The sequence below is a fragment of the Rana temporaria genome, chromosome 3 (assembly GCF_905171775.1).
Source record: "Rana temporaria chromosome 3, aRanTem1.1, whole genome shotgun sequence".
Lineage (NCBI taxonomy): Eukaryota > Metazoa > Chordata > Amphibia > Anura > Ranidae > Rana > Rana temporaria.
In genome coordinates, this window is record NC_053491.1 from 119,974,225 (window position 1) to 119,999,770 (window position 25,546).

The following is a 25,546-nucleotide window of genomic DNA, read 5'->3' on the forward strand; positions in this document are numbered from 1 at the left end:
AAAATGTAAGCAGATTAAACTTCAGTTTTAAATAGAAGTAAAGCTACTTCAAGAGAAAGTGAACTTACAGCAGAAGCTGCAAGCAAATAGTACATTAGTCTCAGCTTTTGAAACAAATCAGCTTAATTATAGTGTAGGGTATGAAGTACAGCTAGCCACATCAACACATTAGATTTCACATTAACGAAACTAGACAGTACAATTTGGGTTTTTATAGGTTCCTAGTGGTTTTACGCCTACACGTTGCTCTTTGCATTACTGGTTAAGCCTGAAAAATTTACTATTTTAGTTCCTCATAGCCACCCACATTGTACAAGTACTGGAATATATTAGCTAACTATCGCCCTTTGCATCCACAATTACCACAATTCTGTGACACAATTTCTCTTTATGTTAAAAAACAATAATTTAGAAGTTCTTAATTTAATTTAACATGCACAATTTCCTGTGTGACTACTTACAAATGGTAGCAATGGTGGTGCCATATCTATACCGAGTTCCATGTAAAGATGATAAAGCAGCAGCTGCTTCTTTGGCCAGTTCATTCTGAAAACATATTTTGAATTGTTTAGAGAACTTCACTCTAAGTAACAGGTACCTTACAGTGTGTCTGTAAATGTCATAGTAGTAGGTAATCATACTTACTCTGTTCAACATTACAAACAAGTCCAGTTGAAAATGACTAGCTCCTATTTTCTTTATAATGTACCTTTTTGATGATGTGATTGTAACTATTTCTCTGCTTTCTACTGCTTAGGCAGGTGGAGTTTGGCCTAGATCACTATAAGGATCTTCCTACTTTTTGTGGAGGGCTTCTGGGAGTTTCTTTATAAGATGGGTGGGCTGGGACTCTTGCTGACCAGGGAATCTTAGGACAGGGAAGGCCTTCTGGAGGTTCTCTTGGTCTTCTCCTTTGGGAGAGGGGCTGAGGAGGGGAACCCACATTGAACATCTATTGAGGAGAAGGTGATTATACCTGGAAATGGAGTAGATCTCTAAAAGCCACATTGGGCCAAGCAAGAGCTGGTGTTTCCCTTGGTTCTTTCCTTCAGGGTCAGGTGAATTGTAAAGATAGTGATCTGGCTGTGGAGAGTAGGAAGAATCACCTTAAACTCTTACCAGGGTTACAAGAACGTGCAGACTGAAGTAATCCTTCATTCACCTCATCCAGTATCTGGACAGTGTCTACCTTTTGACATTATATAGATTATGCTGCATTTACTACCGATTTAAAACAGTAAAACTGTTACAAGGTCTTGCCTCCATGTAAATATGTAAGAGAGAAGTGCCTTTACAGCCAATGCCTGGAAGATGAGATGAGAGGGGTGCAAACCTGGCCGATGAGTCCTGGAAGCTGGGCGTTTGGACCAGGGCCAGGAGGATAGAAAGTGTAGGCCTCTGGCCACCATCCATGCATCAGACAGTATGTGTTGGGCTGTACAGTTGGTGTAGCCCGGCAAAGTGAAATTACTGGGTTGGGGTTCGGCTGTATGTGATGACCATGTGTATGTGAGCCACCCTCACCCACATACTTTTGATTAGGCCTCGTAGCAATACATACACATATAAAAGACTTAATGCTTTAATCTCGCAGATTAACTCTGTGGTTCAAAGAAAAATTTAGATGTTTACCAAAGCAAGTAATTTAGTTCAGTATTTCCCATTTCTAGTGTAGATTATGTCGTTTAATCACACCTCCAATTGTTGTGTTTCCTTCACTCCCAAGCTTCTAATTATGTTGGGTCGTGATGGTCCTGAATACAGTTAGTTTTTACTTTAAAAAAATGTTGTGCTAATCAAAACATTGAAACATAAAAGGGTGATGGCAGAATATATATATATATATATATATATATATATATATATATTTTTTGACTGATTATAGATATATGCTTATCTCAAACATGTTTGAATCCACTTAATGTTGACTGACTCAACACCACTGCTGAATGTCTATCAACTACTCTTTCAGTAAGAACTGTCATGATTAAAACTCTAAAGTGAAATCATGCAAAGGTGGTCCCACATCATAGTCAAAATGCAATAAATTATGAAAATAAAACATTATTCTATGAAGGTAAATATAAAAAAAATGGATCTCCACACCTACAGTACCTAGTCACTAGTGCTGAACAGATTAGAGTGAGGAAGTAAGGTTCTTCAAATACTATACTTAGTTTGTAAATTCATTCTCATTAGTTGAAAGTGTCATGTCTAACCTATTTCTTTAAGATATTGATGGGGGACATTGGTCCTCAACAGAGATGAAAGAAAATTCCCCAAAAGTGAGGGAAATCTTTGATAGTCACTAGGGTCGCCAGAACTAGTACCCCCATTGGACGATTTCCCCTCTATTCCTGTTCTGTTGACCACTTAAAATTTGGGATTATGTTTCACTTAATGGTCACCAGGACAAATAGCGAGAGTAAGCCTCCCTAACGGGGCCACCACTACCGCTTATCAAAAACCACCTAAAGAAAAGAAAACAATAATTTTAATCTATGTTTAGCATTTAGCAAAAACAACATTGGAATCCTAAGTTAGCAATTATTAAACACACCATTGGAAACTATACATTCTGCACAGAATTCCTGTCTGTTGCACATTCTTACCAGCTCCTGGTGATCAGGTGCAAGATTATTTGTATAGCCATAAGGAAACAGCAGCATCTGAGAGTAGCTGTGTATAGTGAGCATAGCCTTCACATTCCCATGTGCTAGGATAAAGTCCACAATAGCACCAACTTCAGGCTCAGAATGAGGATTTGGTCCATGGTACGTCTCATCACAAGGATTGCTGCTAGATCCGGGACCTGCAATAAAACACGTTTATTATTCTTAACACCTTTCCTTTTCTTTATTTATAGGGTTGCAGTACAAGGTAATTCATTAGCCTTTGCGATTAACTAGTTAAGCCCAGAGCCTGTTTTTCAGATTCGGTGTTTACGAGACTAAAACATTTTTTTTTGCTATAAAATTACTTAAAACTCCCAAACATTATATATTTTTTTCTAACACCCTAGAGAATAAAATGGCAGTCATTGCAATACTTTTTGTCACACCGTATTTGCGCAGCGGTCTTACAAGCGCACTTTTTTTTGAAAAAATTCACTTTTTTAAATTAAAAAATAAGACAACAATAAATTTGGCCCAATTGTTTTACATATTGTAAAAGATAATGTTACGCAGAGTAAAATGATACCCAACATGTCACACTTAAAAATTGCGCCCGCTCGTGGCATGGCGTCAAACTTTTATCCTTAAAAATCTCGATAGGCGGCGTTTAAAAAATTCTACAGGTTGCATTTTTTGAGTTACAGAGTAGGTATACGGCTAGAATTATTGCTCTCGCTCTAACGATCGTGGCAATATCTCACTTGTGTGGTTTGAACACCGTTTTCATATGCGGGCGCTACTCACGTATGCATTCACTTCTGCGCTTGAGCTCCTCAGGACGGGGCGCTTTAAATTTTTTTTGGGGGTTTTCGGATTTATTTTTATTTTTTCACAATTTTTAACACTGAAATAAAAAAAAATGATCACTTTTATTCCTATTACAAGGAATGTAAACATCCCTTGTAATAGAAAAAAGCATGGCAGGTCCTCTTAAATATGAGATCTGGGGTCAAAAAGACCTCACATCTCATATTTAGGCTTAAATGCAAAAAATAAAATAAAAATTGAAACTGTCATTTTTTCAAATGACAAAAAAAAAAAAAAATTTCTTTAAGACGCTGGGCGGGACTGACGTTTTGACGTCACTTCAGCCCAGCAGAGCTATGGGGATGGGTGAAGGACATTTTTCCCTCACTCGCATCCCCAGTCAGCAGCCGAGCGCACCCGATCTCCTCCGCTGCTACGGTAAGCGGCAGAGGGCGCGGGAGAGTGGCAGGAGGGGGCCCTCTCCCGCCACCGATAACGTTGATCTCGCAGCGAATCCGCCGCTGAGACCGCCGTTATCGTTCACAGGACCGCCCACTGAAGAGATGAATATCTCGGTTGTGGCAGCAGCTGCTGCCGTTACCGACATATCCATCTTTAAAGTGCCAACGTATAACGACGGTGGGCGGTCGGTAACTAGTTAAGTGCTGAACATGCAGGTGTTTGGATTTAAACTCCACCACCTTCTTCTATTTTCATAGATGGAAAAAGTAAAAGGAATAGGGATGCTTACAATTCTCTTATTCTTTATGGACATTGGCCTTTCGTTAGTAACCATAATCTGCGCTGATCAATAGAGATCAATGATTTCTGTGTGAACCTTCATCTTGAAATCAATTATTTCTGTTTGAACCTCCATCTAACCTCTACTTTACCTCAATCTGAAAGGAGAAATAGATCAAAAGGGACACTGGAGGGCCAGAAACTAAGTGGTTGTGTGCACATTTTCCTACTCTGCTCTTGACTTTTAACACTACAGATGTATCTGCTCCTCTATCTGTTAGTAATTCATAATTGTATTATTTACCATTTGCTAAGTTACACTTTTGTGAGAGGATTGCACCTGACATTTTTATATTATTCAGTAACATAATACAATATACTGTAGAGTATATGTAATTATTCATAGCAACTAATTATAGGTATGCCTTTTTAGTCAAATTAGTATACTCTTTCCATTTTCGGATGATGGATTGAACAGTGCTCTGTGAGATGTTCAAAGATTGGGATATTTTTTAATAACCTAACCCTGCTTTAAACTTCACCACAACTTTATCCCTGACCTGTCTGGTGTGTTCCTTGGCCTTCATATGTTGTTTTTTTCACTAAGATTCTCTAACAAACCTCAGAAGGCTTCACAGAACAGCTGTATTTATACTGAGATTAATTTACACACAAGTGGACTCTATTTACTAATTAGGTGACTTCTGAAAGCAATTGGTTCCACTAGATGTTAGGTATATAACAGAAAAGGGGTCTGAATACAAATGCACGCCACACTTTTCACATATTTATTTGTAAAAAAAATTGAGATACATTTATAATTTTTCTTCCACTTCACAATTATGTGCTGCTTTATGTTGGTCTATCACATAAAATCCCAATAAAATACATTACATTTTTGGGTTTTAACATGACAAAATGTGTGAATACTTTTTCAAGGCACTGTATTTTTATATGGTCTTAAGTTTCAGGGTGCTGTTTATGGGATTCATTTTGTCATAGTTTTGGAGCTCTATAAATATGTTTAGAAAATTCCTTATCAAATTAATTAAATTTCCAAATTTAGAAGGATAAAGGATCACACATAACATCCATTTTTGATGGAAATCATCTAGGGACCCAATTAAAGGTTACACACCTATGCTTTATAATATCAATTGTAACACTACCCCCATATAGGAGCCTCTAGTTTTAATTGGTTCTTCCCCAAACACTGCAGAAATGACCGATCACCCAAGTAATAGTCATTTCACTCTGGCTCCAATAAACACTCTGGGGGTTGTCTTTTTGTAATTTATTATTTCTCAGAACTTATAAAAGGGGAGGGGTTGGGGTGGTATGGGGTTCTCTGGAAAGCCTTGTATGTAGCACGAGGACACACTTTACTAGGCTAGGTTTCTGTAAAAAGTCTCTATGCCAAGTACAAAGTGGATGGGCAGAACTGAGATACTATAAGAGCTGTCTCAATTCCTAGCTTCCACCAGACACTGTACAATTAGGGAGAGGTTAATACTCACAATGCCACAGGACAACTATGTACTTTATCGCTTCCACAGGCACTGTTCAGTAAGTTCTCCAGACCAGATCCTTAGGTGAAGCCACTGCCTTAGGCTATGGAAGTTCTCCAGAAGTACAAGAACCTGGTTGCTCTAGACCCCAAACTATGTATGTTCTCCTCAGCCACCTACTGGGCACATATTCTCAGGGATTGCAGACACATATTAAATATGCAAGTTGCCCATTTGACTTTTCCAGCCCCTGTGTTCTTGAAGCTTCTAGAAGGCAGGGGAAAATGGTCAAACCTGCAACTTGCGAGATCCAGAACAGCCCAAAGGAATCAGTAGCTGCTGACTACAGAAGAGTCAATAATAACTAAATTTACCTTTCATCCTAGAAGCCATAGACGTGCGCAAGGGGTGTGCCAGGTGTGCCTGGGCACACTCTAATCCTGGGGTTGGCAACCTGTCAATGGTGGGCAGGTGACAGGTAAATTGCAAACCTTCTTTGCCGACCCTCAGAACCTAGACAGAAGAGGTGGTGGTGTGGAATTTAGTGGAACTGATCTGTATTTTCCTCCTGCAGCAGCTGAAAGTAGGCTTCTCTTCCTCTCCCTTTTGTCAACATTCAGCTGCCACAAAATATAGGGGATCGGTACTAATATATGCCACCCCTCCTTTCCCTGTTACTCTTCCTTCTGTTGCCCAGGTCCCCCTCTGTGCTCCCTTGCTCCCCCTTCATCCCATTGTTTCAGGATGGAGAGCGGGGAAGAGGCTGGTAAATTTGTCAAATGTCTATATGTGTTGGAGGTTTGGGGTGCACACCCTAATCTTATAGACTGGCAACACCTATGCTAGCAGCCTAGTTAAAGAGCAACCCCAGGCAATAGGTAAAGTCTATTTGTGAACTAACCAGGTAACACTAAAAGTTCCTCAGAAACTCCAATGAATATTTAAAAATAATCGAAAGCAGTCAGATTGAATAATCCACCCTGCAAAGCACAGTGTTCCTTTAGTTGAAAGGACAAGGGCCTCATCCTCGCATCATGTCCCCCAAAAATGTGGGGCTCTACAGGGGGGCTTATAAGATACTTATTAGCTATAAGACATATTATTAGAATAAGGTGGCCCCCAGATATCCACCACCCCCAGGTGAATGAGTACATGGTACATAGTATTCCTTGTTACTAATTTACCCAAAAAATTGTAAAAATAAACTAGGAAATTAGTTGACTGTGTACCTCCAAAGCCAGCATCCCAATTCCGGTTTGGGTCCACCCCAACACAAGAAGAGCCGGCATTGATAGACCGGGTTTTTCTCCACATGCGATTCTAGTGAAAAACAATGTGTAGCAAAAGTATATATTAGTTTCTATCTCTATCATAGTAATGTATAATGTTCATAACAGATGCAAGCCTTTGGGAAACACCTTGAATGAGAGTTCTATTGCTTTATATATGGAAGAGGTGACTTTGCGGTGTATCTATGCTACTCTTTTATATTTTTAGCATGCCCTTGGCAGAAGATAAGAGAATATATACTGCTGTATATTGTTGACCATGGGGACAGTAATATTGTGCGGCAGGTATTGAGGCGTGTTGGGAGGTGATCTTACAAACAGTTGCATTCAGCAGTTTGGGAATATATTACATTTTGTGAAGTGATAGATCCTATGAGGACACACCAAAACTTCTTTGAAAACCACAGGCCATTTTTGTGTGTTAATGATCTCGATAACAATAGAAGTCAGAAACAAACTGCAGATATAAACTGATATATAACATTGCCTAGCAACTGTCTTCCCACCTGAAACAGAAAACTATGTGTGTGTACAGCAAGGTGAACAAAGTGCCACAGCTGGTGCTTGGTGATCAATTTACCTATATTTAAACTGTTAAAGCTGTTTAAAAATATCGTTATACCAATTGTACATAGTTCCAATATGTAATATAAGATTTTAGATTCTATTGTAGCGCCTGTGTACTTATCAGTACAGGTGCTATCGTTAAATTTAGTGGGATGAGAGACTTACTTGCTCTCATCCATGTTGATTTATTTAAATTTGGCTGTCGCCAGCCCTGAACTATCCTGTGGGTCATTCTGTGCTTCAGAGATGCAGTTTCATCTCTGGGTGGCAGGTGGCGCCAGAGGGGTCCAGGTGGAGCTGCTTCTCTCCAGCAGCCAATTAGAGGAGTCTTCCCTCGTGGAGCAAGCTGGGGAGGGGTATTTCTGTGGCGGAGGCCATTGCTCGGGGTTCTTCGCGGGTTCCTGGTTCCAGGTGCGGCACCCATCTTTAGGGTGTGCGCACATCACGGACCTACCAGGCCGGGGCGCACGTGCTACGCGGAGTTACTGACTCTGGCCCCCATGGCCCGGGACAACTGATGCTGCAAAGGGGCCCCAGTGATTGACTGGGTTCCCGTCCCTCACCAAGAAGATCCCAAGCGAGTTGTGCTGTTTGATGGGGAGTCGGTCTGAGGTGAACCCGGAGGCAGGTGATCCAACAGGGCTTAGACGAACCATTGGGGATCTGGGTGGCCGGACACTGACAGGTTGTATGCTGGAAGCTGTCAGTCGGTGACTCAAAGACAAGAAGTCTACCTGAGGGAGATTCAGGCTGATCATTAACGGGGAGGATTCGCTCTACTATTCACACTCTTGATGCATTGGGCCTGTGGCAGGGGTCCCTTAAAAAATCCCAAAAATCCAATAGAGCCGGGTCTGTGGCAGAGACCCGCTCCTCCCCAAAAGGTTCTAAGTGACGCTCTGGCTACCAGGCCTGTGAGAGAGGTCTGTCCAGGGGCACTTTACTCACTCCGGCTGGAGTGGCGACGTGACAAGTGAAGTTATTGGAGGCAGGACTGCTTCTTCTATCCATAGCCTGAATCTGCAAAGTTTATTCTCTTTTCACCAATCTACACTGTCTACCTCAAGTTGACTGTTGGTCATGTTGGACCAGAAATAAAGCACTGAAAACATCAACCAACAGTCTGGACATTCCGTTACTGCTCTCATCACCATCATTACCCCTAGACACATCACGGAGGTAACTTAAATACGCCGATCCCAAATCTAACCAGCGGCTCCTGAGGGGGTAGCACTACACTATAATAAATTATTTATTTTTATTTAAAAACTATACTCTTGATAATAATTATACCTTTTTTTTTATCTGAGGTCATCTTATATTAACCTGGTCTAAGTTGGTTTTATCCTTTCTTATACAATGTATGACATAATCTTTTGAGTAGTTAGATCCATGCTAAAATTGTTTTAGTTAAACTACTTTAATGCCCCGTACACACGATTGGAAATTCCGACAGCAAAAGTCCGATGTGAGCTTTTGAACATAAATTCCAACCGTGTGTATGATCCATCGGACTTTTGCTGTCGGAATTTCCACCAACAAAAGATTAAGAGCTGGTTCTCAAATTTTCCGACGGAAACAATTCCTATCGGAAAATCCGATCTTCTGTAGCAATTCCGATGTGCAAAATTCCGACGCATGCTCGGAAACAATTTGACGCATGTTTAGAAGCATTGAACTTCATTTTCTCGGCTCGTCTTAGTGTTGTACATCACTGTGTTCTTGACGGACAAAAGTTCAGAGAACTTTTGTGTGACTGTGTGTATGCAAGCCAAGCCAAGCTTGAGCGGAATCCAGCCGGAAAAACCAATCCAAGGTTTTTCCGACGGAAAATATGATCGTCTTTATGCAGCATTATTTTTTGTTGGAACTACAACTCAATATCCTTAACATATATGTGATCTTTTCTTTTGCTGCCACCATATGTACTAATGTATGCTAATTGTTAAAATTCAATAAACAAATTTGACAAGAAAAAAAACAAGTTTAACAAGTTTAAAGCCAATAATATCTGAGAGCTGGATTCAACCTTACCTTGTTATGGGTATATGCATATCCGTCTGGGTTTGTCACAATTTCTAGAAAAATATCCATATTGTCTAATACAGAAGTAAGTGATGGATCAACCCCATAAGTACTTGCTATCTGTAAACACACACAACAAATTGTATTGTAAATTTTTATTTTTTTTTGGTATTTAAACCTTTCTTGATTAAAGAAATATAAGAAACCTGTACAATCTCAGATACATGTCATTTTGAATTGATTAGCTCTTGCTTATAACCTTTTTAGCTGTCCATATTCCAGTGGCCTGAGTTATCCACTCACGAGAATGAATTCCAGTGTCAATCCAAATGGCTGGCTTATTCTCTCCAGTACTGAACTAGGAAATAAAACATATCAATTAATCAGATCTTTTGTAGAGCTTAAAAAAATAGCAAGAATATCAAATGCAAACATATAAGCATGTAGAATAGGTATATTCTAGTTAAAAATTAAAAAAAAAAAAGACTTGAGAGGCATGCAGGGGGCATAGCCTTCTTGCTCAGTCATTCATCCAGGCATTACAGTCCACCCAATTAGCTTGTGTTCATAATCTGGTGATCTCAGCTTTTCTCTTTTAACACAGAAAAACCCATGAAGAGAAATTTGGGTCTCAGGAAACCTTTGCTAATAATTAAAGTGATTGTAGACCTTTCTTAAAAAAAAAAATAGAATAAAAAAAAAGATATATATATGTATATGTATATATATATATATATATATATATATATATATATATATATATATATATATATATATATATCAATCATACTTATCTGCTCTGTGCAATGATTTGCAGAGCAGCCCTGATCCTCCTCCTCTAGGGTCCCAAGCTAGCACTCCAGGCTCTCCCTAATCCCTGTGTGTCATCATAGGAAGCCATTTCTTATGATGGCTCGATCTCAAGTCATGCTACATGCGTTCATTCACACAGATAACGTGGCTTAGCCCCACTCATCACAGGATTTGATTTGCCAATGGCTTCTGCTGTTGCCTCTCTGTCCTGTGAGGAGGGAGAGAGCAAAGAGTTCTACTGCTCTCGGGAGCAGCACTGGATTAAGGTCAGGCTCGGATAAGTATGGGGGGGGGGCTGGGGTGATCTTGCGCACAGGTTTTTTTCCCTAATGCAGAATGAAAAAAAACATTCCGTCTTTGAAACCACTTTAATATTTACAACTACAAGAACATTGGCAAGGATAAATGTGACATGCTAAAACTTTAAATTTCACACCCAGGGCTGTTCTATATTACAAAATTAATTTCAATAATATTAATGAAAGGAATTAAATCATAACTGTCAGAAGAGACATGCAATTTGTTGTCTTTCTGTATATTGGTGGTCTGTAAAAAAGTGTCCCCTTACATTGATGGTCAGTGAAGTGCTCCCTTACTTTGGTGATCAGTAGAGACGGGCTTCCTTAGGTTGTGGTTCAGTGGCAGTATTACCACCTTAGATTGGTGATTATTGGAAGAGGGGCCCCACTACACTGGTGGCCAGTGGGAAGAATGCTCCTTACAATGATGTCAAACAAATATAAAGGGATTTCCAAGATCAAACTTACCAACCACCCAGCGACCAACCAAATTGACCTGTCTAACAATATGCATTAAGAACAGCGGTTTAGTTGCACACATTTGCAAATAAATGCGTAAGCTGCAGGCCCTGCCAAGGCACCCTGTTTCCTGCAGTCCCTAATTACTGAAAGTCTCCATCTTGTTATTTATAATTGCTTAGGTAGAGGACAGGTGAGCCTGGAAGGAGAAACCCCTCCTTAAAGGTGCAGTGTCACACTAAACACCCAGCACATAGCACTTAGGCAGCAAGGGCGTTGCCTGACCAATATATTCAGGTACAAAAAACGTGGGCACTGCCCCCACCTATGACTGGTCTTTGTAGCAAGGAGCACTAGAATGGCAATGTATGTCAAACAAATATAAAGGGATATCCAAGCTTAAACTTACTAACCAGCCAGCGACCAACCGAATTGACCTGTCTAACAATATGCGTTAAGAACGCATGTATTTGCAAATGTGTGCAAGTAAACCCCTGTTCTTAACGCATATTGTTAGACAGGTCAAATCGGTTGGCCTCTGGCTGGTTGGTAAGTTTGAGCTTGGAAATCCCTTTATATTTGTTTGACAAACATTGCCATTCCAGTGCTCCTTGCTACAAAGACCAGTCATAGGTGGGGGCAGTGCCCACTTTTTTGTCCTTACAATGATGGCCTGTGGGAAGAGTGCTCCTTGGTGGTTAGTGGGAGGAATACTTCTCCTCTAACTTATCATGTTAGAAGGTTTGTGTGCAAGTGAGTACACTGCAATACCAAGAACTCACAATGAGGTAAACTGAGAAGGTTCATATTTTAGCATGGTGGCATGTGTTCTTGATAGCATTAATAGCTCACTGATTGCTTTCACCTGTTGTCTGAAATTATTATATGATTTTTTTTATATATATATATATATATATATATATATATATATATACATACAGAACATATAGCAAACTGAAAAACATGCAATCCCATATCAATAACTCAAAACTAAATCTGCTGTAAAATAAAGTGATAAGAATATCAGTAAATTAACATGGTGATGTACCTAATTTGTCCCCTATTGATCTTTGAATGATGTGATATGGGAGGGAACTTTTAAGGGTCATTCACATGTGATGCCCTATGCATCTTAGCACACATTACCACAACAGGGCAGGATTCAAGAATTAGCATTGGAACTGTTATTAAAGACTTTTAAACATTTGTACTTATTGAGAGATAACAGAGAAAAAAATGTAATATATTTAAGGCGCCATTCTCTTTTCGTTCTCCCAAAGTGTGTTTTATCTGCAATGTTTTTGAAATTGTACCTGTAGCACCCCTAGCATTGCTAGAGTGCTAGTGATAGGATTTTTGTTTGTGTCATGCCGCGTACACACGATCGGTAAAACCGATGAGAACGGTCTAATGGACTGTTTTCATCGGACCAAAACGATCGTGTGTGGGCCCCATCGGTTATTTATCCATAGGTTAAGAAACAGCAATCTTGTATTAAATTTAACCGATGGATACCTAACCGATAGAAAAAAAACGATCGTTTGTAGGCACGTCCATCGGTTAAAAATCCATGCATGCTCAGAATCAAGTCGACCCATGCTTGGAAGCATTGAACTTCGTTTTTTTTCAGCACGTCGTTGTGTTTTACGTCACCGCGTTCTGACACGATCGTTTTTTTTAACTGATGGTGTTTAGGCACGACTGACCATCAGTCAGCTTCATCGGTTAACCAATGAAAACTGTCCATCAGACCGTTTTCATCGGATGGACCGATCGTGTGTACAGGGCTTTAGTGTGCTGGAGGTAGAAGAGGAGTGTGTATATACCGGATGTATATAGTTGTGTACCTAAAGGGCTTCTACTGATCAAATGGACATCCCATAATAACCCTTCCCCATCCAAGTTCAATTTCCCTTAATAAATAAAACAAACAAAGCTGCAAGAACCGCTTCTTGTCTCAGAAATGATTGAGAAATGTATGTGCCTGGCTGTGCAGGGTGGGAGATTACCAACATTCACCAGTGGCTCCTGGGGTAGAGCTACATACCTATTTGTAACTATCTGGTAATCTGTACAGCGTTTTAGGGCAAACTCTTTATTTTTCTGTTTTTAAATAATAGTCAAAATTTAACAGGATCCCATAACTGATTTTTTTTTTCCAGGGTCCATGTATGCATGAAACAGTGACCTAAGCATGTAAACATACTGTTACCTTCATTATTAACTCTATCAATTATTGCAAATCTACTACTTCTTGGGCCAAAATGTGCATTTTGAGCAGACTTACTAACACTCGTTTGTTTTGTTGTTAAAAATCAGCAGCTATGCCTTTATTTCCATCTGCGACTAATCTTCCTGGACACTGACTTATGCAAAGGGCAGTAACGTTTGACAGCAAGAAGTGTCTCTGATATGCTGGACATGGTTGAAAGCCTCATTTTACCTTCTTTATGCTGTATATAAGGCAAGATGGCCAATGCCCGGGGAGTTCCATCTTCCAGACTGGAATTGTAGTTACTTAGATATGGTGGTCATTTTGGAACGTGGCATTTGGATATTTTACTTACATGTGTAGTTAACACTGGCGTGCTTTTGCACATAACATTAGTATCACGTGCTGTTTGTCTACATCCATTCTTTGCATCATAATTTTTCATTTTAGCGCTGCACATATTTATGTGATACTCTGCTGGGGTATTGTGCTAGCAGCTCACTTTACACATTGTGGAGACCCTAGCACACGCGTTTTCTATTTATGTAAGATACTTGTTACATTTAATCATTTCCAAGTTCTTCACTTGGAATGATAGTAACAGTAAATCCCCTTTTACATCAGTCTGGATCCGTCTGTCAGTTTATTAGACGAATCCAGATTGAACCACAATGCATGGCTTTATGTGGGTGGATGTAAACGGATGATCATCTGTTTTACTCTGCTTACTTCCAGGTCTGTTTTTTTTAAACGGAACAAATCTGTGTCCTTTTCTGTTTACATCTGTTCCATTTATGTTTAGTTTTAGGCAAAAAAATTTTGTTTGGTTACTAAAAGGTAAAGCTGTAGAAATGAAAATAACAGATAAATCACCTTCAATACATATATTGGACGACCTTCAGAGCTTGAACCAATATCAATCTTGCTGACCAATTTTGGGTATTCCATTACGAAACTGTCTATCCAGCTGTAAATCTGAGAAAAATGAATACAACATGATAACCTGGTATGTCCTATGCAAATACAAATATGAAGACTTTGTGCTTGTTTTTACTTAGAAATGTGTTTTTCAGGATGATGTCAAAAACTCTATGAGACGCTACTATGCAGATTTGGCTGGTTCTCAGGAGCTTATGCGCTCCTACTCCATCATAGCGTCTCATTCCAGCATCCTGGTTTAGGCTGTGACATTCTCATTGTCTGTCTGTCCACTTGCAACTTGTGGTTAATGTGGCCAGTCTCTGGATAAAGACCAAACCTGATTTAAGCCAGCCAAACCTTCAGTCTCATGCTTGTGATAAAGTGTGTTAGAGTGTGATAATGTGTGTAATACCTAATCAAGCCCTCTGTCTATCTGCCCTCCTCTGATAGATGGATTTACCTGTGTATGACCTCAGATCAGATAACAACTATTCTCTGAACTCTGCCTGCCTTTTACCTGGACTGTCATTGAACCACTCTGCCTGTCTGCCAACCGCAAGTACCTGTTTGCTTTGCTCAGTGGTAGCCAGGCACTATGACATTTTGTAGAAGTCTTGGGGGCAACCAAATATGGGTAGGCCTGCTTGCCTTATGGGAAAAGGGGGCTGCTATAGGTGAAGAACACATAACCCAGAAATAGTGTCGTTATGGGTAAGCGTGGCACAGGTGTGCAGAGGATCAATAACCGTTTGTAAACAAACCTCCAAAGCTGGAAGATGCAATTGCAAGGTAATGGTGTATCTAGGAGGGCTATGATAGCATGGACAAGGCAAAAAAGAATAGGTGTTTTTTATTTTAAATGTAATGATATAAGTCAATGACAACACCACAGTCATCTATGTCTACCAGGTACACTGCAGTTTATCTAAAGGCATACATTTTTTTTTTTCTTTCTGTCAGAGTTTCAGTAGGGAGATCTCCCTTGACTTCCTTTAAGGGGAATTTCCATCTTAAACAGTTGTCATTTGAACATTTTCACCCATTGGAAGATTTCTCCTTACCATCTATTCTGGTGACAGCTTATTAAATTTTGCATTTCTTTCTCTCTTAGTCACAAGAGGTAGCAGAACAAGTCGAGGGTGAATTTTCCCAACATGGATGCAAGCTGAAATAAAAACCCAAGAGGGCTTCTATCCCTTCCCTAATATATCCCCCCCCCCAAAAAAAAAGTTTTGACATTACATGCTGTAAAGGTTTACACTGACTGGCTGCTGTATAATGGGGACATACTAGGTAGAGTCTGAACAAGGATGACTGTCTGGAAACCAAAACTAAAAAAAAGTCAATTCTAGCAGCTCTAATATTTGTATTACTCTGACAACTAATACCATGTCAGTTTATACTGCAACCATAGGTGCCTCCCAAGCAAAAGTAATTTGCTCGTGTTCTGCTTAGTGTGCTAGTTACACTGACAATGTATATTATTATGGAGCCCGTACTTTGTTTGTTTTGCCTACTGTATGTCAGTATTGCTGTATTGGATACAGCATTTATTTTATTTGTGGTGTTCACATGGTTATTCAAATCTTGTAAATCTGGAATTATACCAACCTCATCCAGTGGATGGTATGTAGAATAAATAAAACTGTTAGAACTTCTTTCCCGGGATTTTGACTCCTTAATTTCCTTCTGTTCCTGATCCAGTAATTCCTGAAGAAAGATTAAAATGTTGGAGAAGTTAGTCCTGAGTGGATACATCCCGATAAATATGCCCAGTTGTGTGGTTTTGGGGATATCAGCTCAGTAGTTACATTGCTAAAGCAGGATCCATCCTCTAGCTGCTAGGGGAACATCTACTCCAGTGAGGATGGGGGCAGGACAACAAGCAAAGATACAAAGATGCTAGTGGTAGGGTCCCCCTTTTTTTAAGGATTACAGATAGGGCAATCTGTTACATAGATAGATGTTACATTGGGTGGGGTTGGGGAAGATTCAACTGTCATGGTACTTATTGGTACAAATGGCAAAGTTAGAGGAAGATGGATAGTCCTTAAACGTGATTTTCGGGGGACATATTAAAGAAAAGCCTCTCCAAAATAGTATTTTCAGAAATACTTCCTGTTCCACAAGCCACACCAGAGAGGCTGTAGGACCCTAAAGAGCTAAACAAGTAGTTGAGGAACTCGTGTAAGAAGTAGGGTTTTAGGTTCATGTGGACTGGGCTGACTTTCTGTCAGTCACCTGCTCTACAGCTCTACAGACTGCAGTACAGTAAATGGGGAGGGTGCCACTCTGTTGGGAAGAAGAATGTGTGTGTGGGGGAGCCATTAAGAATAAAACAATATGCACTTGTGCAAAATTAAAAGGCAAAGGGTGTGTGCACAAATGCTAGAAGTCTGGTTAATAAAATGGAAGAACTAGAACTTCTGATACATGAGGATTTTGAGTTTGTGAGAACATCAGAAACCAGTTTTGACATCTTACATGACTGGCTTATGACTAACCAAGGGTACTCCCTGAATCTGAGGGACAGGGTAGGTAGAAGAAGGAGAGGGGTGTGCCTGTATGTCAAGAGTGATTTGATAGTGAATATGAAAGAGTTGACAATGTTAACAGGGCTAATGATGAGGTGGGGCTAAAACTACAAAGGGACGAAAAAAAAGGTAAATTAATTGTGGGTGTATGCTATAGACCCCCTAACATTAAGGATGAGGAGGAGACAAGTCTCTTTTCACAGTTAGAGATATGGGGAGGCAGGGCAATAGTATAATCATACTGAATAGTATCACATTCTTGGGACAAAGAACACTGAAAAAAAAGTGGAAATGTTTTTAAGACATATTAAACAATGGCATTCCTCAGTGCATTACAATGGGCAACAAATATAAAAAGTAAAAAAAAAATCAAGTATATTAATAGTAACAATATTTAGGTCAGAACATATTGGCCCCATAAAAGATGATCACCAGTGAAGATGAATACCAACTGGTCACAAGTGACAGGGAGAAAGCAATTTTATTAAAGACATTATTCTAGTTTCTATAAAAAGAGGAGTATAATAAGCAAGACAGTAATGTTAATAACATTACATTGAATGTACCATTGTAGATGACAGAGACCGGTGTTCAAAAAAGACAAAAAAAAATTAATATGAATAAATCACCGGGACCAGATGGCTTACACCAGAGGTTTCTTAAAGAACTTAGCCATGTTATAGCCAGACTATTAATCCTATTTATTAAGGACAGCTTACTGATTGGAAGGGTACCAGCAGATTGGCAAAAAGCAAACAGGGTACCATTATTCAAAAAAGGGGCAAGATATATACATGGATATTGGATAATTCAGGCCAGTTAGCCTAACATCAATGGTATGAAAACTATTGGAAGGAATAATAAGGGACCATATCCAATAATTTTTTGATGAAAGCAGTATCATTAGTAACCAATGTAGAATTAGATAAAAGATTGGTCTTGCCAGACAAACCTTTTAAAATTCTATGTGGAGGTAAAATATAGATTTGGATAGCGGAAGGACTGGGGATGTAGTGTATCTAGATTTCCACATCAATTAAGGTTTTTCCACATTGATGATTTTGCATGTACCTGGATGGAAAACTGTGCACAGGGTCATTATTAATAGCATATTTTCTGAATGGTCTAGAGTTGTGAGTGAGGTTCCCCAGGGCACTGACCTGGGACCAATTATGTTTAACTTGTTCATTAATGATATAGAGGTTGGAATAAGTAGTTTGATCTCAGTATTTTCTGATTAGCAGGACATAGCAACTTTACAATTAGACCTAGTTAAAATAGAGGGTTGGGCAGCTATATAGCAGATGAGGTTAATTTAAAAAAAAATGTAAAATAATGCACTTGGGAGCTAAAAGAATGAATGCAAGGGGGGAGAACATCTGGATGAATCAAGGATGAAAAGGGATCTGGGAGTCCTAGTAGATGACAGACTCAGGAATAGCATGCAACGCTAAGCTGCAGCAAGCAAGGCTAGCAGACTATTAGCATGAATTAAACAGGGTATTTACTTAGGAGATAAAACTATAATTCTAACTAATCACTTCACAAAACTCTGGTTTGGCCATATCTTGAGTATGCCATTGAGTTTTGGTCACTGGTCCTCAGGAAGGATGTTCTTGAACTGGAGAGAGTCCAGAGACGGGCAACAAAGCTAATAAAGGGACTTCCGGACCTCAGTTATAAAGAACGACTACAAACATTAAAGTTTTTTGCCCCTAGAGAAAAGTTGCTTAGGAGGGGATATGATCGCAATATGCAAATATTTAAATGGTGACTCTAGCATTGAGAGGAAACTGTTTAACCAAAGGTCTCTAAGGAAAACAAGTGCCCAAACAATGAAGTTGGACAAAAGGTTGTTCTATTTTAAACTGCCTAAGGTGTTCTTTAATGTTAGAGCAGCAAGAACATGGAGCTCCTTTCCACAGTGGGTGGTGTCAGCAGGGAGTGTAGATAAATTCCCAAACATTTTAGATGTGTTTCTTAGTGAACGCAATATACAGGGATATGAAAAATGGTAGTGACACACACACAAGTACAAACACTGAGGCCCCATACACACGATAGAATTTATCCGCAGATACGCTTCAGCGGACCGTATCCGCGGATAAATCCTCTCTAAGATTTCAGAGGATTTCTATGCGATGGCGTGTACACACCATCGCATTGAAATCCGCGCTGAAATCCTCTGCCGATGACGTGTCGCGCCGTCGCCGCTATTATGACGCGGCGACGGGCGCGACGCTGTCATATAAGGAATTCCACGCATGCGTCTATTCATTACGGCGCGTGCGGGGAATCCCTTTGGACGGATGGATCCGGTAAGTCTGTACAGACGAGCGGATCCATCCGTTGGAATGGATTCCAGCAGATAGATATTCTGTGCATGTCGACAAATATTTATCTGCTGGAAATCCATTCCAGGGGAGATTTATTTGCGGATAAATATCCGTTGGCGTGTACACACCATAGGATCTATCCGCAGAAACCCATTTGATGGGATTTATCTGCGGATAGATTCTATGGTGTGTATGGGGCCTCAGGTTGAACTGGATGGACTTTATTTAACTTGTCCCACTATATAACATACACTCATTACAGTGCCTTGAAAAGGTATTCGTACCCCTTGAAATTTTCCACATTTTGTCATGTTACGAACAAAAACATAAACATATTTTATTGGGTTCTTATGTGATAGACCAACATAAAGTGGCACATAACTTTGAAGTGTAAGGAAATTTTTAAATGGTTTTCAATTTTTTTTTACAAACAAATATCTGCAAAGTGTGCCATGCATTTGTATTCAGCCCTCTTTTCTCTGATACCCCTAACTAAAATCTAGTGGAACCATTTGCCTTCAGAAATCACCTAATTAGAAAAATAGAGTCCACCTGTGTGTAATTTAATCTCAGTATAAATACAGCTGTTCTATGAAACCTTCAGAGGTTTGTTAGAGAACAAACATCATGAAGGCCAAGGAACACACCAGACAGGTCAGGGATAAAGCTGTGGAGAAGTTTAAAGCATGGTTAGGTTATAAAAACATATCCCAAGCTTTGAACATTTCATCTGACACACTCACCTATCGTCTTTTATCAGACTACACTGACTCCCTTCATGAATGTCCTCTTGGTGATATCACATCAATGATTCAGCCATTGTGGTAACCTATGTGGCCAAAACTTACCTTAGACGTACCCTCTAAACCCTATGGGACATCTTGTCTCATCATTGTTTTGGTTTTCAACCACCCTCATACAATTTAACCTATCGGGCCACGGTTCACCCTCGCGTAGCCGACAAATAGATGTGCTCCACCTTGGATACTAATGAGGCATTCTTGGAAGTTCTGAATACACTACCAATCATCATAATCCTGTTTAATATTACCCATCTTTAAATATAACTCAGTACCTTGTATGAATTATTAATAGCTCCCGAAGAAGCGGTATCCGCGAAACATGTCAAGCTTTTCTGCGTCCTACTATGCACAATAGTCATTACATCTCTTCTGAGATCTGATGCCTTCTTTTGGATCATTATTGGATAATAATTTTGCTGTTAAGCACAGTTGCTACTGTGTTGTTCTTTTGTTTTAATGTTTTAATTTATTTTATTGTTGGTCCAATAACCCCTTTGGGCATTGTATCAATAAACGTATTCATACTTTTACAATTGGTGCCTACAAAGTCCATTTTTGTCCATACCCAACATCCGTTGTTTTAATATATTTAGGATGTGGCACTGCACTATTATAGACACCCACAGTCCATCCTATGTGTGGTGTGCTCTTTTTAATAAATTAATTGCTTTAAATTTAACCGATGGATTCCTAACCGATAGGTCAAAACCGATCGTTAGTAGGCACAACCATCGGTTAAAAATCCATGCATGCTCAGAATCAAGTCGACGCATGCTTGGAAGCATTGAACTTCGTTTTTTTCAGCACGTCGTTGTGTTTTACGTCACCGCGTTCTGACACGATCGTTTTTTTAACCGATGGTGTGTAGGCGCGACGGACCATCAGTCAGCTTCATCGGTTAACCGATGAAAACGGTCCACCAGACCGTTCTCATCGGATGGACTGATCGTGTGTACGCGGCTTTAGAGTCTGCAAAAGACTTGAGACTGGGGTGGAGGTTCACCTTCCAACAGGAAAACAACCCTAAATATATGGTCAGAGCTACAATGGAATGATTTAGATCAAAGCATATTCACACGTTAGAATGGCCCAGCCAAAGTACAGACCTAAATTCAATTTAGAATCTATGGCAAGACTTTAAAATTACTGTTCACATACACTCTCTATCCAATCTGACAGAGCTTGAGCTATTTTGCAAATAAGAATGGTTAAAAATTTCACTCTCTTAGATGTGCAAAGCTGGTAGAGACATCCCCCCCAAAGACTTGTAGCTGTAATTGCAGCGAAATGTGGTTCTACAAAGTATTGACTCTTTTCACATATTTATCTGTAATACATAATTTTTTTTTAAATTCCTTCCATTTCACAATTATGTGCCACTTTGTGTTGGTCTATTGCATAAAATCCCAATAAAATACATTTACGTTTTTGGTTGTAGCATGACAAAATTTTGAAAATTTCAAGCTGTATGACTACTTTTTTAAGGCACTGTATGTAACATAAACATACAAATAGAACCAATTGTTTGGGAATAGGGCTACTTTGTACTATAATATAAGCCATATCTTGGATGTTAAAGAGGTTGTAAAGGTAAACATTTTTTTCTCCCTAAATAGCTTCCTTTACCTTAGTGCAGTCCTCCTTCACTTACCTCATCCTTCGATTTTGCTTTTAAATGTCCTTATTTCTTCTGAGAAATGCTCACTTCCTGTTCTTCTGTCTGTAACTCACCACCGTAGTGTGTGGCTTTCCTCCTGGTGTGGAGTGTCATGCTCGCCCCCTCCCTTGGACTACAGGAGAGTCAGGACGCCCACTAACACACAGCTCCTTTTTTCTATCTGCAACGTCAGTCCTGACTCTCCTTTAGTCCAAGGGAGGGGGCAAGCATGACTCTCCACACCAGGGAGAAAGCCTTGCATTACTGTGTGGAGTTACAGACAGAAGAACAGGAAGTGAGGATTTCTCAGAAGAATAAGGACATTTAAAAGAAAAATCGAAGGATGAGGTAAGTGAAGGAGGACTGCACTAAGGTAAAGAAAGCTTTTTAGAATTTTTTTTTGTTACCTTTACAACCCCTTTAAGGTCCTTAAAATACAACATTTCAAGGAGAGAGGGGAATCAATTTGCAGATTTCAGATGTCAAAAATCCCACATACTGGGTGGCCATTTGGAGTACCACAGAAAATGGGTGCAATTTCCCACTTCAGTGCTAAATATAATATTGTTACAAGATACTGCCTTAAATCCAAACTATTCTTATAGAGTGGTTGGTGAATCTAAACAATTATTTTCACAGACTGGACTATTGTTTTTTTGGGCTTTAAAGAAATAGTTGTAGAGGTACAGGAAATATTAACTAATTAAATGAATGCAATATCTATTTATAAACCACATAGTTGTTACCTGAACATCTTCTATCATTATGGAATACTCAATATTGTTGGATTCTAAAAAAACTTTAACGTTCTGTAAAACGGGGAAAGGAACTCTCATGTCTACAGGAAGTTTAGGTCTTGTAGGGCTGCGCCAAAAATCAATCTGAAATACAAATAATTTATATGATTAGTCCACAATAAAGGAAGAATTTGCATAATAACTTACATTTTAAAAAGGTTTATTTCTATACCAGCATACAAGCTACTTAGTTAGGACAATATTGCTGTATAGACTGCAATTATATGATATTACATACACAAGAAGCAAATACCGGCTAAAAATGCCCAATGTTGTAGGGAGTTGAAGAACAGACTGATAAAAACACCTTGGGGGTTATTTACGAAAGGCAAATCCACTTTGCGCTACAAGTGCAAACTACAAGTGCAAAGTGCACTTGAAATTGCACTGAAAGTGCACTTGGAAGCAATCACTGTAAATCTGAGGGGTAGATCTGAAATGAGGGGAAGCTCTGCTGATTTTATTATCCAATCATGTGCAAGCTAAAATCCTTTTTATTTTTCTTGCATGTCCCCCTTGGGTCTACAGTGCCTGTACTTCCAAGTCCCCTTTAGTGCAATTTCAAGTGCACTTTGCACTTGTAGTTTGCGCTTGTAGTGCAAAGTAGATTTGTCTTTAGTAAATAACCCTGCGAATGTTGATGTAAAAGAATATGTGTACCTTTTCAGCAAAATGTACTGTTTACTTGTACCTCCAGGGCCTGGCCATTGACAATGAAGCAGAGGCACATCAGATGCTACAGTAGGAAAGGTGCACCTGGTTTGTGGACCCATTTCTTATGCAGATTACAGAGAGAACCTCTCTCCCAGAATGACCTGCAGTGCCCAGCTGTCAGTATGACAACCTACCCTGCTCTGTATATTAGACGTGTTGACAGCAGGTAATGTATGAATGCAATCTTCAAACAGTTATTACAGGCTTCATTCATGAATACAATGTGACATAATATCAGTTTAAGCAAACTCGCGTTTGCGAATTTTTTTTTTTTTATACTTCCTCCCCTTTTATTCTATTCTTTAAAACATTTTTATGTAAAGGTTTTTTGTTTTACTTTGCGTTTTTCAGAGTATAGGATGAAATGTGATTGGTCATTACAATGTAGTCACATTGTTGTGGATTCATTTACATCTACAATAACCACATAATACACATATCCTTGTTTTCAAGATGGAAAATCGTGCTTCACCCAACACTTCACTCTGCTGAGTGTTAGCTCAGGTCGATAAGAACACACTTGTCAATAAATTACGGTAACTTCAGCATAAAGAAAACTGATTGATTCCTGTGCATTATTAATCTTTAGTTGCAATTTAAATATTAGTGTTAAAAAGGTGTAGGACTGGTACCTGTAAATGATTCAAAGCTTCCAGCTGTCTCAATATATAAAGCTGAGTATCATCTTTGGCTTCAACACGTAGAACTTGATCTCTGTAATAAATTGTTTTTATTTTGTTATCCTTACAAACACACACATGCACAATATGGCTATACATTTATATATATATATATATATATATATATATATATATATATATATATATATATATATATATATATATATATATATATATATATATAAGAGAGAGAGAAAAGGTATGCCGTTCCCAAAAGAGTCTACTATTTAGAAATACTATGCATATAGCAGACTGCATGCATTATCAATGATACAAGAATAAAATCAAGTATGGTATACTACATTAGGCATATAGGTATATTAGGTACACTACACACATGTGCAATAAGAAACTCCTTAATCAATTATTTGCAAATAGCAACAAAACCATTCTGAACTTCCAAACAGTTATGGCCCAGATCCACAAACGAATTACGCCGGCTTATCTATTGATACGCCACGTAATTTCAAAGTTCCCCCGTCGTATCTTTGTTTTGTATACACAAAACAAGATACGACTGAATGAGGGAGCGATCCGACTGGCGTACATCTTAGTACGCCGTCGGATCGTAGGTGCATATTTACGCTGGCCGCCTTTCCATCGAATTCCGCGTCGAGTATGCAAATTAGCTAGATACTGCGATCCACGGACGTACGTCCGTCCGGCGAATTTTTTTACATCGTTTCCGTAAGGCTTTTTTCAGGGTATAGTTACCCCTGCTATATGAGGCGTATCCTATGTTAAGTATGTCCGTCGTTCCCACGTCGAATTTTGAAAATGTTACGTCGTTTGCGTAAGTCGTTCGCGAATAGGGCTTTGCGTAGAATGACGTCACCGTCGTAAGCATTGACTTGTTTCGGTTTAATTTCGAGCATGCGCACTGGGATACCCCCATGGACGGCCCATGCGTCGTTAAAAAAACATCATTTGCGTTGGGTCACGACGTATTAACATAAAACACGCCCCCATCACATCGATTTGAATTGCGCGCCCTTACGCCACCTAAGTTACACTACGCCGCTGTAACTTACGGCGGAAATTCTTTCAGGATACCAAAAACTGTAAGTTAAGGTGGCGTAGCGTATCATAGATACGCTACGCCGGACGGAAGACTGCGCTACCCTACGAGGATCTGCCCCTATATCTTTATATATATATATATTTTTTTTATAATGAAGATTGATATGCAATATTAGCAAATGCATGGATGTAAAAATCATAAAGGGTTACATATGTGCCAGATGCATCTACAGCAAGTTTTTTTCTATTTTTATTAATACATTATAGTTAAATTTGCCTCTAGGAGAATAAAATGAGTAAATGACTTACCCAACGAAAAGCTCTTGGCTGTACACAGCCACTAGAAGGATGGAGATGGCTAGCAAAGTATTCATATCTGCTACTGTTTGTTAAAAAATCAACCAGCAGAAATGCTGTTTATTTATAAGGCTTTATTTGAATTATCAAGGTCTTTTTATATCAGCAGTCATTACTCATTTCAACTCTTATGACTTACCTAGTAGATAATGCTTAAATGAGTTTTAAGGAGCTAAGCTGCCAAATAATTTAAGGACATTGCTTCTCAGTGAAGCTGATTTTGGATGTGTTTCATTTTTTAACAGCAAACACCTTAGTTAATAACTCACATGATGAAAGTCAAAGTGCTAGGTTATTTTCCACAAGAAAGATGGTGCTCGGTTTTTTTCTTCACCCTCCTCCAATGTTAGCTGCAGGGTAATGCTAGTGGCAAGCACCTGGAGCATGTGCCC

The 25,546-nt window shown here is 39.3% G+C and overlaps 1 protein-coding gene across 1 annotated transcript in view; it reads right to left on the bottom strand.

Annotated features, from left to right (window-relative positions):
* The window catches only part of LOC120931677 (carboxypeptidase A1-like), a 37,147-nt gene extending 11,943 nt beyond the window's left edge, over positions 1–25,204 (bottom strand). Inside the window, exons 1-10 of the mRNA XM_040343335.1 lie at positions 25,107–25,204; positions 23,730–23,811; positions 22,333–22,467; positions 15,868–15,966; positions 14,209–14,310; positions 9,812–9,910; positions 9,562–9,672; positions 6,901–6,991; positions 2,613–2,812; positions 462–546 (exon numbers count right to left, since the gene is read on the bottom strand). Of these exons, the coding sequence (XP_040199269.1) occupies positions 462–546; positions 2,613–2,812; positions 6,901–6,991; positions 9,562–9,672; positions 9,812–9,910; positions 14,209–14,310; positions 15,868–15,966; positions 22,333–22,467; positions 23,730–23,811; positions 25,107–25,171 (1,069 nt within the window). The 5' untranslated portion in view covers positions 25,172–25,204. The remainder of the gene's footprint in view (positions 1–461; positions 547–2,612; positions 2,813–6,900; positions 6,992–9,561; positions 9,673–9,811; positions 9,911–14,208; positions 14,311–15,867; positions 15,967–22,332; positions 22,468–23,729; positions 23,812–25,106) is intronic.
* Between the last annotated feature and the right edge of the window lie 342 nt (positions 25,205–25,546).